Here is an 11778-nt window from a genome sequence, read left to right on the forward strand (position 1 = left end):
CTGAGGAGTAGGAAATCCCAACCGTATCTTTTGTTTTTAGAAAAATATCTAGGAGAGCATCTATCTTCATCTATGAGTACTCGGAGTTTAACTCCGTGAGTAGTGTTATTGGAGTAGGCCTGAGAGACGTGTCACTTCCGTAAATAATTTAATCTCAGGTGCAGTTCCTAGCTGAAAATTCTTCTAAGCCGGGGTGCCCTGACTTCCACAGGGTGTTTAGAGCCGCAGATGGACATGAATCTTTCAGCAAAAAATACGGTTATACATTTGCGAATCAAGTGCTCTAAGAAAAGAGTGATCGTTGTGCAGTTCAGCCTCTAACGTGAGCTCTTGCAATCGTGCCTCGACAAAAGTCAGCGAATAGGTGTGGCTGGAGTTCAGGGAATACAAGTGCCATCTGGGAGGATGAGAGGCTCCCTGAAGTTTTGGGGGAGAGCAAAATGATTGTTGTATACCGTTTCCAGTTGTTCGTCGCTCAGCATCGGAAGCTGATCACCGACCTGAGAATATGTGTGCGCCAGAAAAAACGCAGCACGATATTGGGTGCAACATCCCGAAATATGAACGGCAAATACGCAGCTGGCTAGATCGAGAAGTACACAAGGAGAGAAGTTACGGGACAGCCTTATCCAACAGCAGACAACAAAAAGAAAAGATGAGGGAAAATACCGAGAACCATACAAAGAATTTAAGCACACGCAAAATTACGAGTAGAATAGAGGTGAGAAAAGGACAACGGATAGAAAGAAATGTAAAGTCGATTGGCATAAGAATGCAAAGCCGCTTCATGGATAGCAGACATGAGAAGAAATTGAGCAATTATACTTACGGTTATACCAGCCTCCGCGACGTAACCAGCCTGTGGAAAGCAGGATGGAGCAACCAGACACCGAAAGACGGATGCACATCTACAACGAGATCAAACTTGGCACGCAGCGGTCGTGTTTTTGCTTTCAGAGATCTTCTGCTTTCACTTTCCGTGGTCATATGCTGCTGATCTACGTAGTAAAACGTGCCACCAAGGACAACATACATCAAGCGGAATCAAAGCAGAGAAGCTGCCGCCCTCCATCACACCTACGGGGCTGGCACAAGACTACTGTAACTCACAGGAGCTGTCACAACAAATCTATGAGGCGTCTGCTTTTTCCCTTGTTCCGTTCGAAGCTTAAACAGTTCCCACGTAGTCGCGCCTGACTCAGGCTCATCCTCGCCACCATAGGGAGCACTATTCTCCTGAGAAACGATAGTCAAGCAAAATCCACTAAAAATAGGAGAAAAATACAAGCTTATATAAACGGCGATAACAGTAAGTAAATTTACATACTTCGGGTTGCACAATGATCACAGCAGTCATTATGATTTGGTTTTGAGCAGTGCGTTAATTTCTATCGTTCGATATTTGACTCTGTATGGTATCGCATATTGCCGGCATTTGTATGCACGTCCACTAGTTATTTTACAGGCAATAAGAAATCAAGATGCATGATACTTGAGAATGCTTCACAATTTTCACAAAGAGAGGGGCGTCAGGGAAGTGTTCTAGTGGCTGAATGAGCTTTAGCAGGAACCACACATGAAAACAGACAGGTAACCGTTGCGTGCAGAAGATATGAAGGAAAGGCGCACAGCCTAACGAAGAGGCGGTTCCCAACAGAAAACTTGGAGTTTTCGGGGCATGGAAGCTTTAAATCAGTAGCATAAAAGTCTGGTTCCTACGAGGCAAATGCTGAAATCTAACGCTTCTCACTTGCACACGAAGAACCCGTCCTCTCTCATCACAGAAAAGCGTATCCTGAGCATCCAAAACAGCCGTACTGACCAAACTGCAGCAGAATCAGTCACTCCAATAACAACAGCACCCATCACAGACACCGTAACTGCAAAGCTACCGCTAGTAGGCTGTTCCACCAAAATTCATTGTAATGCGTCATTCTGCGTCAGTGAGAGGAGACTCATGGAGTCCCTTCTCACTAGCGAAGAACCGTCAACCCGTTATCGTAGCCCTAGTCTCACGCAAATCCATTCTTCGGGCACCGTCTCTTCCTCTTTACCATCTTCTCGCACTTGCGCGTTGTATTCTTTCGCCATCTGGATAATGGCATTGGGCCAAGGGGGAGAACCAAAGTGCAGGTGGTGCTTAAAGAGGGGGGCCTCCTCACCAAATGTCTTCTTCTCTGGGTGCCTATCCCCTCTTTCACACAGGCATTCAAATGTCAGAGGCTCTCCGTACACCGATTTTAGCTGACTCTGCTCTTCACGTGGTTGGTTTTGCTGCTGCTGTTGCTGCTCTGCGTCTTGGGGCCACCTGAGTCGGGTAAGGGGTAACCCTTGTGTCACCAAGGCCCCTCGGGCGTCGAGGCGGATGGGATCCGGAGAGAATAGCCTGGGAGGTCCCCGGGGAAGCTTTGCAAGACTTAGATCAGATGATGGGGTTACAGGGATCCTCACATGCTGCCCCACGTACACCTCGTTGGGAAGACTGCTGCTGTTTCTGGCTTTGCTGTTTCCAGAAAGCAAATGAAGCAGAGCGGCAGGAAAGGGAGAAGGAGAGGGAAGCACCGAAGGCCTCTTGCCGTTGATGCGATTAGAACGGGAGCCACACAAAGATGTATTGGCGCTGCTCCTGCTGCGAGCGCACCTACCTCGCAGGTCCCACTGTTGTAGCACGGTGGGACTCAAGAAGGTAGCGCTTGCTGCTCTCCTTATAGAAACACTACGGAATACATTTGTGCCTGCGGCAGCTTCTCTGTGACGAAGGGAGGGCTGCTGCGAGGAACATGCACACGTCTGTTTGCTGGGGGGAGCCAGCATGGTGAACATTCCCACGTGAGTCCCACTGTTCACCACAGCGGCTGCTTCTGCGAGAAGTGCCAGGAGGCACAGAAAAAGTAGTACAGCTCCCAAGCGCCATTGGTTTTTAAACGGAGCCGCTTGTTGGCCTTCGAAAGGAATAGCTGAGACGGTCCCCCGTTGGGCCCCGACCCTGTCATGAACCCAGGGGGGAAACATCAGCTGCTACTTGTTTCATTGGATAAGCGGTGGAGAAAGGATGTCATCTAAAAGACGCATATGGCTATTTTGAGTGTGCATTACACAGGAGAACAATCGATGGGATCACGGGACGCTGAAAAGAAAACTGGAAGCACTCTCCTCCTATCTTATTGCGTGTTTTGATCATAATATTCAGATTGCGGTAAATTTACTAGTTTTCTTCAACAAAAAATAACACAAGAATCAACGAATAGGTTTCACTCATACTTTTCGCATTAAACCCGATGTTTCCCTACTGGGGGGCCCCCTAGTAGGGGGACCTTTAGGAGACCACGTTAAAATAGCTTGCAGTTGGCGGGGTAGGGTTGACTGTTTTGTTGTAGCCGCAAGAAATATATTGTTTTCTACTGTTTATTCAGGCGCTAAAACAACATTTTGGCCGCTTGGCTTCCTGCGTTTTCCTTCCGTTAAACGTTGGGTGGGTAGCAGGATGGATTAAAATACCAACAAATGTATCTCCTTCCTCTCTTCTTTGTTTCTGTTTATCTTGCACTCCGGAGCATTGACATTAAATCTGTGCATAGCCGGCACTCTCCCTTCTTGGCTTTTATTCTGTCCTCCTGATCGCTCTCAGCCGTGCATAACTTCGCGGTTTCCCTCCAATTGTCATTTCGCATCTTCGTGCTTTTCTGTCCAATCATCTTCAACTCACGCCATGGATCCAGGGAATGGAATTGGACAGCTGTTCATTGTATGTCCATCGTCATATACAGGGTAACTGACCTTCAAAAATTCCACTGTTTAAAAATTTCAACAAAGTTCTCTACTTTGAATAATAATATGCTTACGCTGAGAGGCAATGAGCTTCGTCCAGAGCTGAAAGGTGCAGCACGGGAAGCTTGACGGTTAATAGCTGCAGCTGCACGTCCACAGGACTTGCATTTTTTTACTGGACCTAGTCATTCTGATGAATATATGCATGCCCCAACATCCACGGGGCAACGACTCATAAGTGCTTCCTGCTTTTCGCATGGTCTTCTCACATTCTTAAGATGAAAGCAGCTGCCCGCACACTTCAAGGACTATACTTTTGGGGGAAAACCCTCTGTTCCATCTCTGGCCGCTTTGCCTTTGCGTTCGGCGCTCTTCACGTTATTGAGAATTATGTCGGATCTACAAAACAGGTAAGGCGCTGCCTAAAAGCTTCTCAAAGAATGGTGGTCGCAGTTCAGCTCCTACTTTCATTTGTTCCTGTACGAGCCATAGTGGCTGATTGAAAGCCTGGCAGTGAATAGGAGTCCTGTCGTTGTTGCTTGTTGTTCAGTCTTTAGGTGTTTTTGCTGTTATAATCACGCTGTCACTTCTTGCAGACTGCTTTTTTTTGTCGTCTCCGTGGATTACACCAATGTTGACTCTTAATCACGTCCTTGCTGTTATCTGCTTCTAGGCCCGCGGTTTATCAATGAGCCCCACAATAAGGGATTCTGGAGATGTATTATTTTATGAGCGCCTGTCTCTTTTCTTATCCTCTTTTCTTGGTATCGCTGTCATACGAAGGGGTGATATAGTGGTTGCTCATTCTCCTGAAGACGGCTGCGTTGTTTGCAAGCGGGTGGTTGGGGTAGAAGGAGATGTGTTCTTTACTCACGCTCCGGCAGGAAAAGAGCACCAGATTTTTCTTAGTAACGAGGAAGACCGAAAAGTTGTGGAGGTGCCTGAGCATTCCGTTTGGTTACAAGGTGACAACCCAAGTAAGCACCTGTTTCTTTCCCCTAGTTACTTTCTTCTGCACTCACAGCTTTGATCTGCCTGTATGTTAAGCGCTACAGTCGTATTATTTTGTTGGAGCCGTATGAATTTGTCTTTTATCTCACACTGCGGGAATTCGAAATATGACAGCATCTGTTCCCCCTGTTGTTCTGAGTAAAAGTGCATATGCAGAACGGCTTGCATCTGCGATAAAGTGAATGGCATGGGTGGGGCAGGGGTAGAACTGTGTTTTCTGATGCGTTTAATCTGTCCATTCAAATGCTTATATGTACAAGAGGTGGAAAGTTTTGTTACTTGTTAGGTTGTGTTCCCTGAATACTGTTGGCTTTGCGAATGTATTCCACACTTCTCACCACTGACTTTCGTGTTATCCATTAAATAGCCCTCTATTATATTTCCACATGATTTTTTATATCGGAAGTGGAAGCAAGAATCGCTTGGACAATAGGTTGATATATGTTCGATGTCCGTTCAGGTATGTCTCATGATAGCCGAAACTACGGCTGCATCAGCAGTTCTATGGTCTGCGGGAGAGTGGTGTGCAAGGTGTGGCCTCCATCCTTTTCCCCTTTCCTTCCTCGTCTATTACCCCAAAAGATCATTTACAACTTTATTAAGCCTTCACCCCGAGCTGTCGAGGCTGAGCTTTCGTTCCAACAAAAGTGAATTGTTGACATATTATTCATCAAAGTCAGGGGAGAGTAAGGTGGATAGGTATACTGGTAGCTAGGTAGATAAATCGTGATGGACGACTTCATTCTATTACCGCAGCACGCTGCGGAGGGGAAAGTAGCCCAAGGAAGCATGTTCTCAGGACATGGAAACAGAAAAGGGCGCAGACACATCTAAGAAGAAGCGGGCAGAATGAGTTGATTGAAGCCATATTCTACGCACACTGGACAGCAAGAGTACATGCACTACTATGCGTAAACCTAGAAGCAGAAAGTCATAAATACAGACACGCGGGGGCAAGTGCCTTTACGCTTAACTCGCCGAACTTGCCGTGCAGAGCGTTGAGACAACTCAACTGCCATAAACTAAATAATTGAGTCGAAGCCAAGGTCGCAGCAAGAGGCAGCGCCACAGTCCCTCATTAAGACAGTAAAATGAAAAGGGATTCTTGGTTTTCTTTCAATAATCCTCTTGTTTTGCACAGATTATTCCTCATTTAAAAGCCAGCCACTGATGCTGAATCCTCTTTCTCCCCTGCCGCTCCACCATCAAGGCCCTTTCATGAGGCCAATTCAAAAGGTGTCCAACACGGTCACGCTGAAAGACAGGACCTCCTGATGGGGTTCCGCTGACAATCCCTCTTTACCGTTTCATTAGATGGACGAAATAGCCATCCACAAAGATCCGCGTCCCCTGGAATGATTGCCCAAGAACTTTCCTTTAAGAGGAGTTGGTGACTTGCTCAGCCCTAACAAGCGAAGGTAGGGCCTAAACCTCTCTTCGAAGCAAGGAAATTGCTACAGGGAGAATGAGCTTCACAAGAAGCAAATTGGTGCCAAGTAGTATGTTCATTATGGTTAAACAGATCGCTTATGAATTAGCGATACGACACAAAATAGTTATGGAGTTAAGAAAATGAAAATTCATGTTATATTTTCGTTTCGTTTCTCCCTTATCCTGTCCATTTCCTGTTTCTTCCGACTCGGCAACCTTTCTGGTTTATCACGTTATCCTACCAGAGCTTCAAAACTATACCCAACCTCTTTTCCCCTCTTCTCCTTGTCTTTCTTTCGCCTCTACACTTGTGTTCTTCCATTAATCATTATTCCTCCTCTCATCCTTTCCTTCGACTTCTTTCTTTCTTCCTTCCCTGAGATGCTCTTCGCGCTGTGTTGTCGATTGTTCATCCAACATCCTCCTCTTTCCTGCTACTCACGCGTTAAGATAGAAATTAGCATCCTGGTCGTTTCCGAAACACCAAAACATGCCTTTGTTCCACGTTGTCTGCCGTGCTTCATATTTAATAATGCCACACTTGCAGTAGAGCCAGCCTTCAAACTTCAGCTGCCCAGGTGGCTCATAATCCTTGTACACTGATTCGTTCAGCAGTGCCACGAAGAGAGCAGCCCAGTATGTTATCTGCAGAGGGCAGAGAACGAAACAGTCGGGGTGTAAGCGCGGCATCTGCGTTGTGGAGAGACTTTCCGCTAGCTGTTCGACCAACAAGAATAGCAGATTAGCAAGATACAAGAGTAACTGCGGCAAGAAAAAAGGTCTGTGAACGGAGGTCGTAAAGCGATTAGAGTAACACGCAGAGGCAAACTACAAATTTCTTTTTTTTAAATACGATATAAACAAATGACTATGTGAGTAGTGAAAAAGTAGAGAACGAATAGCTTCAAATATTGGGCAAAAAACACCAGACGCTGTACGAGAAGTATTTGTGAACTTACCAAGCCAGCAACGCACGCTATCCTGACGATCCATTCTCGGAGAGCCATTTTACAAGGAGGCCTGCCTTGTTCCTCAACTTGCATCTTGACTACCCTAATTGCTTTCCCCCTTGCGCCCCCTGCCTTTTTCTTTCTCATGGCCCCCGCTCTTCGCCGGTTCATCGCTTCAGTTTCTGTAAGTCAGGAACAGCCGACAACAGACACCAGATACTGAATGAAGAAAAAAATTTTCCCAAAACTATACAAGCAGCTCGATCGAACTGAAGAGCTTCTGGGATGAATATCTTTAGGGCAAACAAGACCCTTGCACTGTAGCCCATTCCTTCGTGCTCGACATACTCCTGGCCTCCGCCATTTGCAGCAACCTTTCTTGTGTATTCTTCGGCACGCAGTAGCTGAACGGCTTCGTCGTCGCCATTCTTTCACCCAACGTGCATTTATCACACGCAGCAACAGTTGTTATCGTCGCAAAACCGAAAAGAATGCCACCAACGCAGCCCCCAATGTGCGCGTAGTTGTCTGTGAATCCGGACATGCCTGTTAGGATTCCAATTAACTGACAAAAAACAAAGGGATAGCAGGGGATGACAATATACGGTAAGCTATCAGGCTCAACCAGATGCACTATGGAGAGGAGAATCTAGAGCAGAGCTAGGTGACGGCTACTGTCAGAAGGACAAAAATAACAGTCAGCTAGAGGAACCAGCGAGGACTGAAAGAGGCAGTAAGGAGAGAAAAAGTGGAAGGCACGGGGACAGCAAGAGAGATTAGCAGAGGAGATGCATGACAGGGGGCCAAGAAGCATGATGCCCAGGTGATAACAACAAGAATACGTGAGACGACTTCAGAATACTACTGCTTTGAAAGCCCACCAGAACTATAATGAAAAAGATTAAGATACAACAGGGTCTAGGAATGGTTTTCCAGTACTCTGAGAAAAACAACACACAAACTTCCCTGATGAGTAATGCAACACACAAGCCGCAAAGCAAAGAAAGTAAAAGAAGACCTCGGTGATGTACGAGCAAGAACATGACACAAATAAGCAAGAGACATGCAGATAGTGGCGAAGAATATGGCTCACCGACACAGTAAGGAATTAGGGCCCCCATGAGAGCATACATTGCACCAGACGAGCCAACAGTGATGTTGCAGGGATCGGCAACGGCGGATAGCAAATTCCCCGACACTCCTCCAACGAAAAACAGCAATGCTGTTCGCCAAAGGCCCCAATCCTGCAAAGCAAGTATGCAAGTGAGGCACGGGCAGAGCTCCCGGTTTATGAATGACGGTGTACGGTTTCACCGTCGAGGAATGTACGAGACACAAAGCTACAGTTCGAAAATTGGGAAAGAAAACGCATACCGGTTCCAGCATCCAAAGGCTTTGGATCTGACACAGCAGGTTGATGCAGATATGCAAAAACCCCCCATGCAGGTACATTGAAGTAAACACTCTCCACGATTCGCCATAGTTCCTCATTAAGTTGGTTTCCAGACCACCAAATGCCGACAAAATTCTGCCATTTGGAGAATCCCATGAGGCCGAATGAGAACCAGAAGAGCCGTTCTTCACTAAGTCCGTGGGCCAGCCCTTATCTCCTGCTGAATTCCCTACAGCCACTCTGGGGTACGCCAAGGAGCCCAAATTGTACTGGCAGGCCCCGTAGCCATAACGAATAACCATTGGAGCCCTATCTTCAACTTTATCAATCTTGTAGTCTGGGTACTGCACCTGACTCACACAACGGCCGTTGAAGCTGGTGTAGTTGTATAGGAGTCTGATGGAGCGCACAGAGAGCACACAAATCGTGATGTGGGCACAAATGCACATAAGCCTCGGGCCCACAAATCGTCAAAATCTGCAGTTTAGCACAACGAATATTTCAGTTTTTATCTTTCATACTGGTCAAAAGCTACTGCATTCTTTTAGGTGGTACAGATGTTCTCAAATAAAACATCTTAAGCGTCCTAACCTTTCCTCTAAGCCCTAGACTCTGACCCCTCTGGCTTACTCCCACAAAAACAGCCACACAAGAAGAGCTGTCGTGCTGATGCAGACAACGAGTCTTCCTCTGAGTGGGTTGTCCAGGAGTTTCGGATCCTTAACTTTTCTCCTTCTTTTCCTGTTTTTCCCTATTCCAAATTTAGCAAGTAGAGGAGAGTGGAAGGGATTGACGGGGGCGCGTCTCTGTACCTCTCCGGATGGTAATGTATGAAGTGCCGAGTCATCAATAGTTACAACACACAGAGGTGCGCCGTCAGTAGTGGCTCCATCAGCTAAGCCTACTGTGTCAGAAGGCTTTGGAAGTGTTTCGTCTGCTGGAGCAACAAGAATAGGCGATGCTGGTGCCCCTGGAACGGCACCTTCACCAGATGTTGCTCCTGCAGCCAGAGGCGTCGGGGTGGTGGAATTCGCCTGCGCATACGAGTGTATACAAAAGGAACGCCTTCGTGCTGTGCACAATTGTCGGAATTGTCTCCTTATATGATTAATCGCCCACGCCGGGAAGGTGGCGGGTGAGACCAGCAATTGTAACCAAGCACGCCCTATGTACACAGACCACAAAAACTGACGGTTACAGGGAGCTGGTCCTTCCTCTGGGGAGAAAAGAGGGTTCCCTCCTCTGTGAGAGCATCACGCTCCGATTTAGAAACAGCCATATTCGTTGATGGAAAGCGTCCGTCAGTTTGGGAAAGAGGCGGTGGGGACGCTCCCAACAACAACAGGGTCCTGCTCACACGCGAAGTGGGTGGGGGTGCGACAACAACACGCTGGCTAGGGCTTGGAGGGATTTCCCCCTCCCCTGAAGGTGTAGGCATTGATACATCCTCCTTATCAGCAGGATATGGAGGAGGGGAATCCCCGGTGTCCCCTGGAGGACCCGCCGAAGGTTGGTTGGCTACTGCGCATTCAACAAGTAGTCACAACAAAAACGGATACGTGCAATGGGGCGATGGGATAGACAGTAGGGGTGTAGGAACAGAATCGAACAAGCCAGGCTACTAGGTTAGTGTATCCTGGACAAAGCAAAATAAGGTAGCAGCGAGGAGGGAAGGAAAGGGCATGCCACCACACACTGTGGGATGCTGGTACAGGGTTTGATGAAAAAGAAAGGTTTGGAACTGAGGCTACCTGTTGGCATTTTTTGTTGGTTGGAATGTCGTTTACTATGGGGCCCCTTCGTTCCCAGAGGAACCGTTGGTCTAGATTCGTTCATCATAGTGATGTGTTGCGGATACGCTGAGCGTCCCTGCTGCTGCAGGCAATCAAGAGTAAACCCCTTTGCTTGTCCCGAGGGGTAACAGTCGAGGAATAAGCGCTTGCGTCATCAGGTGCGTAGCTCGGGATTTGCAGGATTTTTGGCTGTCGAGTGAGTCGTTCCTGCCTGCTCCGCCCACCTTCTACGTTTTGATAGTTACACTGCACGAGAAAAACTAAGTGGCCTAACCCCCAGCTTCTCGCGGATATTGGTGAGTGCATCAGTTTGTCTGCTGATTCCGTGGCTTGGCAGCGCTCACCGACGGTAGCTGGTTGGGTTAGCGTGACTTGGGGGGCTACCTTTCTTCCCCAATTACCAGAAAAACAACAGTCGTCCTGAAGCTTCAGTCAGAAGGAGACGGGAACGGGGGCAAACAGAGTGAATCGCCCAGAAATGTGGCTAAGGGGCTAGCGCTCTCATCAGGGCTGCGCGTGCACATTGAGAACTCAATCCTGGAGGGGAGTAAGCTACAAAAATTATAGTTATTCTGTCCGTTTCTGTTTACTTTTTGGTCCAAAGAGAAATTATACAGCATCAAATGTTAACAGGGACAAATGTAGCACCAGAAGTCCGATGTTTTTATGAAGGGTACTGAAGGACACAGAAACCGACAATCGATGGTTGATTAGTAACATGACGAACAGAAGTCGCGCGACAGAGCCCACATTCGTCCGTTTAAATCCATATAGCTAGCCAAAAATTTACGGTTCAAGCTTTTGGGTGTGTGGTTGATACTGCTAGAACACTATAAATGATGAATGTTGTTCAATGCATCTCAATCCGATACACAGCGAGATTCTGTGCAGAGGGCTGGACATTCTGGCTTCAGTTCCTTTAAAGAAGTACTATAGAGCCACGAAGGCAATCTCTGTTTATCAATATTTGCTACCGACCATCTGAGTCTATTTTTGCATTTCCCATGTCGTGGCAGCACTCTCCCCTCAAACAGTGGCTCTGGCGTGCCGAGCTAGGGACTTCGATAGTGCTGTGTGTAAATGCTCCTATTGAGTTCTTTATTAAAGTTCCCTCAACTGCAGAGCACAGCACAGTGTAACATACTACTAAATGTCCTTTTAAACGAATTTTGTTCATGCGCTGGTCTTGACTCCCTCAAGTTTCAGCCTGGGATGAGCAACTAACCACTGCACGACTGGAAGGCGCTTTACGCCTCCCAGCATTTGGGGTTGAGCGTATATGGTCTCTTCATCAACAGGTAGATAGTGTACATTTTCCAAATGGAGCCAGAACTTCCCTAAAGCAAATAGAAAAAAGCGTTGCACTCATCTAGGCATTCCACAATGAGACACTCACTGCTTTAAACCCACTACAAACACAGTAAAAAATTTT

General features: G+C 47.1%; 2 protein-coding genes across 2 annotated transcripts; both read right to left on the bottom strand.

The window, feature by feature from the left end:
• Positions 1 to 377: 377 nt before the first annotated feature.
• Positions 378 to 3012, bottom strand: LOC34622471. The gene is made up of 5 exons (XM_026336679.1): positions 2017 to 3012; positions 1751 to 1795; positions 1111 to 1236; positions 830 to 859; positions 378 to 500 (listed from the first exon to the last, which is right to left on the bottom strand). The coding sequence occupies exons 1-5, from the start codon at positions 3010 to 3012 to the stop codon at positions 378 to 380; spliced, it is 1320 nt and encodes a 439-aa protein (XP_026192464.1).
• Positions 3013 to 6648: 3636 nt separating this feature from the next.
• Positions 6649 to 10392, bottom strand: LOC34622470 (rhomboid-like protease 4). Its single transcript, XM_026336680.1, has 9 exons — positions 10305 to 10392; positions 9811 to 10074; positions 9184 to 9718; positions 8535 to 8949; positions 8254 to 8404; positions 8042 to 8100; positions 7509 to 7725; positions 7170 to 7342; positions 6649 to 6855 (listed from the first exon to the last, which is right to left on the bottom strand). The coding sequence occupies exons 1-9, from the start codon at positions 10390 to 10392 to the stop codon at positions 6649 to 6651; spliced, it is 2109 nt and encodes a 702-aa protein (XP_026192465.1).
• Positions 10393 to 11778: the final 1386 nt, after the last annotated feature.

Source organism: Cyclospora cayetanensis, unplaced genomic scaffold, assembly GCF_002999335.1.
Source record: "Cyclospora cayetanensis isolate NF1_C8 unplaced genomic scaffold, CcayRef3 CcayRef3_contig_141, whole genome shotgun sequence".
NCBI classification, from domain to species: Eukaryota; Apicomplexa; class Conoidasida; order Eucoccidiorida; family Eimeriidae; genus Cyclospora; species Cyclospora cayetanensis.

Bases quoted from the DNA above. Each gene is read 5' to 3' on its own strand.
- LOC34622471 (XM_026336679.1), bottom strand. From the start codon at position 3,012: ATGTTTCCCCCCTGGGTTCATGACAGGGTCGGGGCCCAACGGGGGACC. The intron at 1,237-1,750 runs GTGAGAAGCGTT...ATCGTTTCTCAG, and splicing joins GACGGGTTCTTCGTGTGCAA to GAGAATAGTGCTCCCTATGG. The intron at 860-1,110 runs GTGAGTTACAGT...TGCTTTCCACAG, and splicing joins GATTTGTTGTGACAGCTCCT to GCTGGTTACGTCGCGGAGGC.
- LOC34622470 (XM_026336680.1), bottom strand. From the start codon at position 10,392: ATGATGAACGAATCTAGACCAACGGTTCCTCTGGGAACGAAGGGGCCC. The intron at 7,343-7,508 runs GTATGTCGAGCA...CCTGACTTACAG, and splicing joins GCAAATGGCGGAGGCCAGGA to AAACTGAAGCGATGAACCGG. The intron at 6,856-7,169 runs GTAAGTTCACAA...TGCCCTCTGCAG, and splicing joins TAGCGTGCGTTGCTGGCTTG to ATAACATACTGGGCTGCTCT.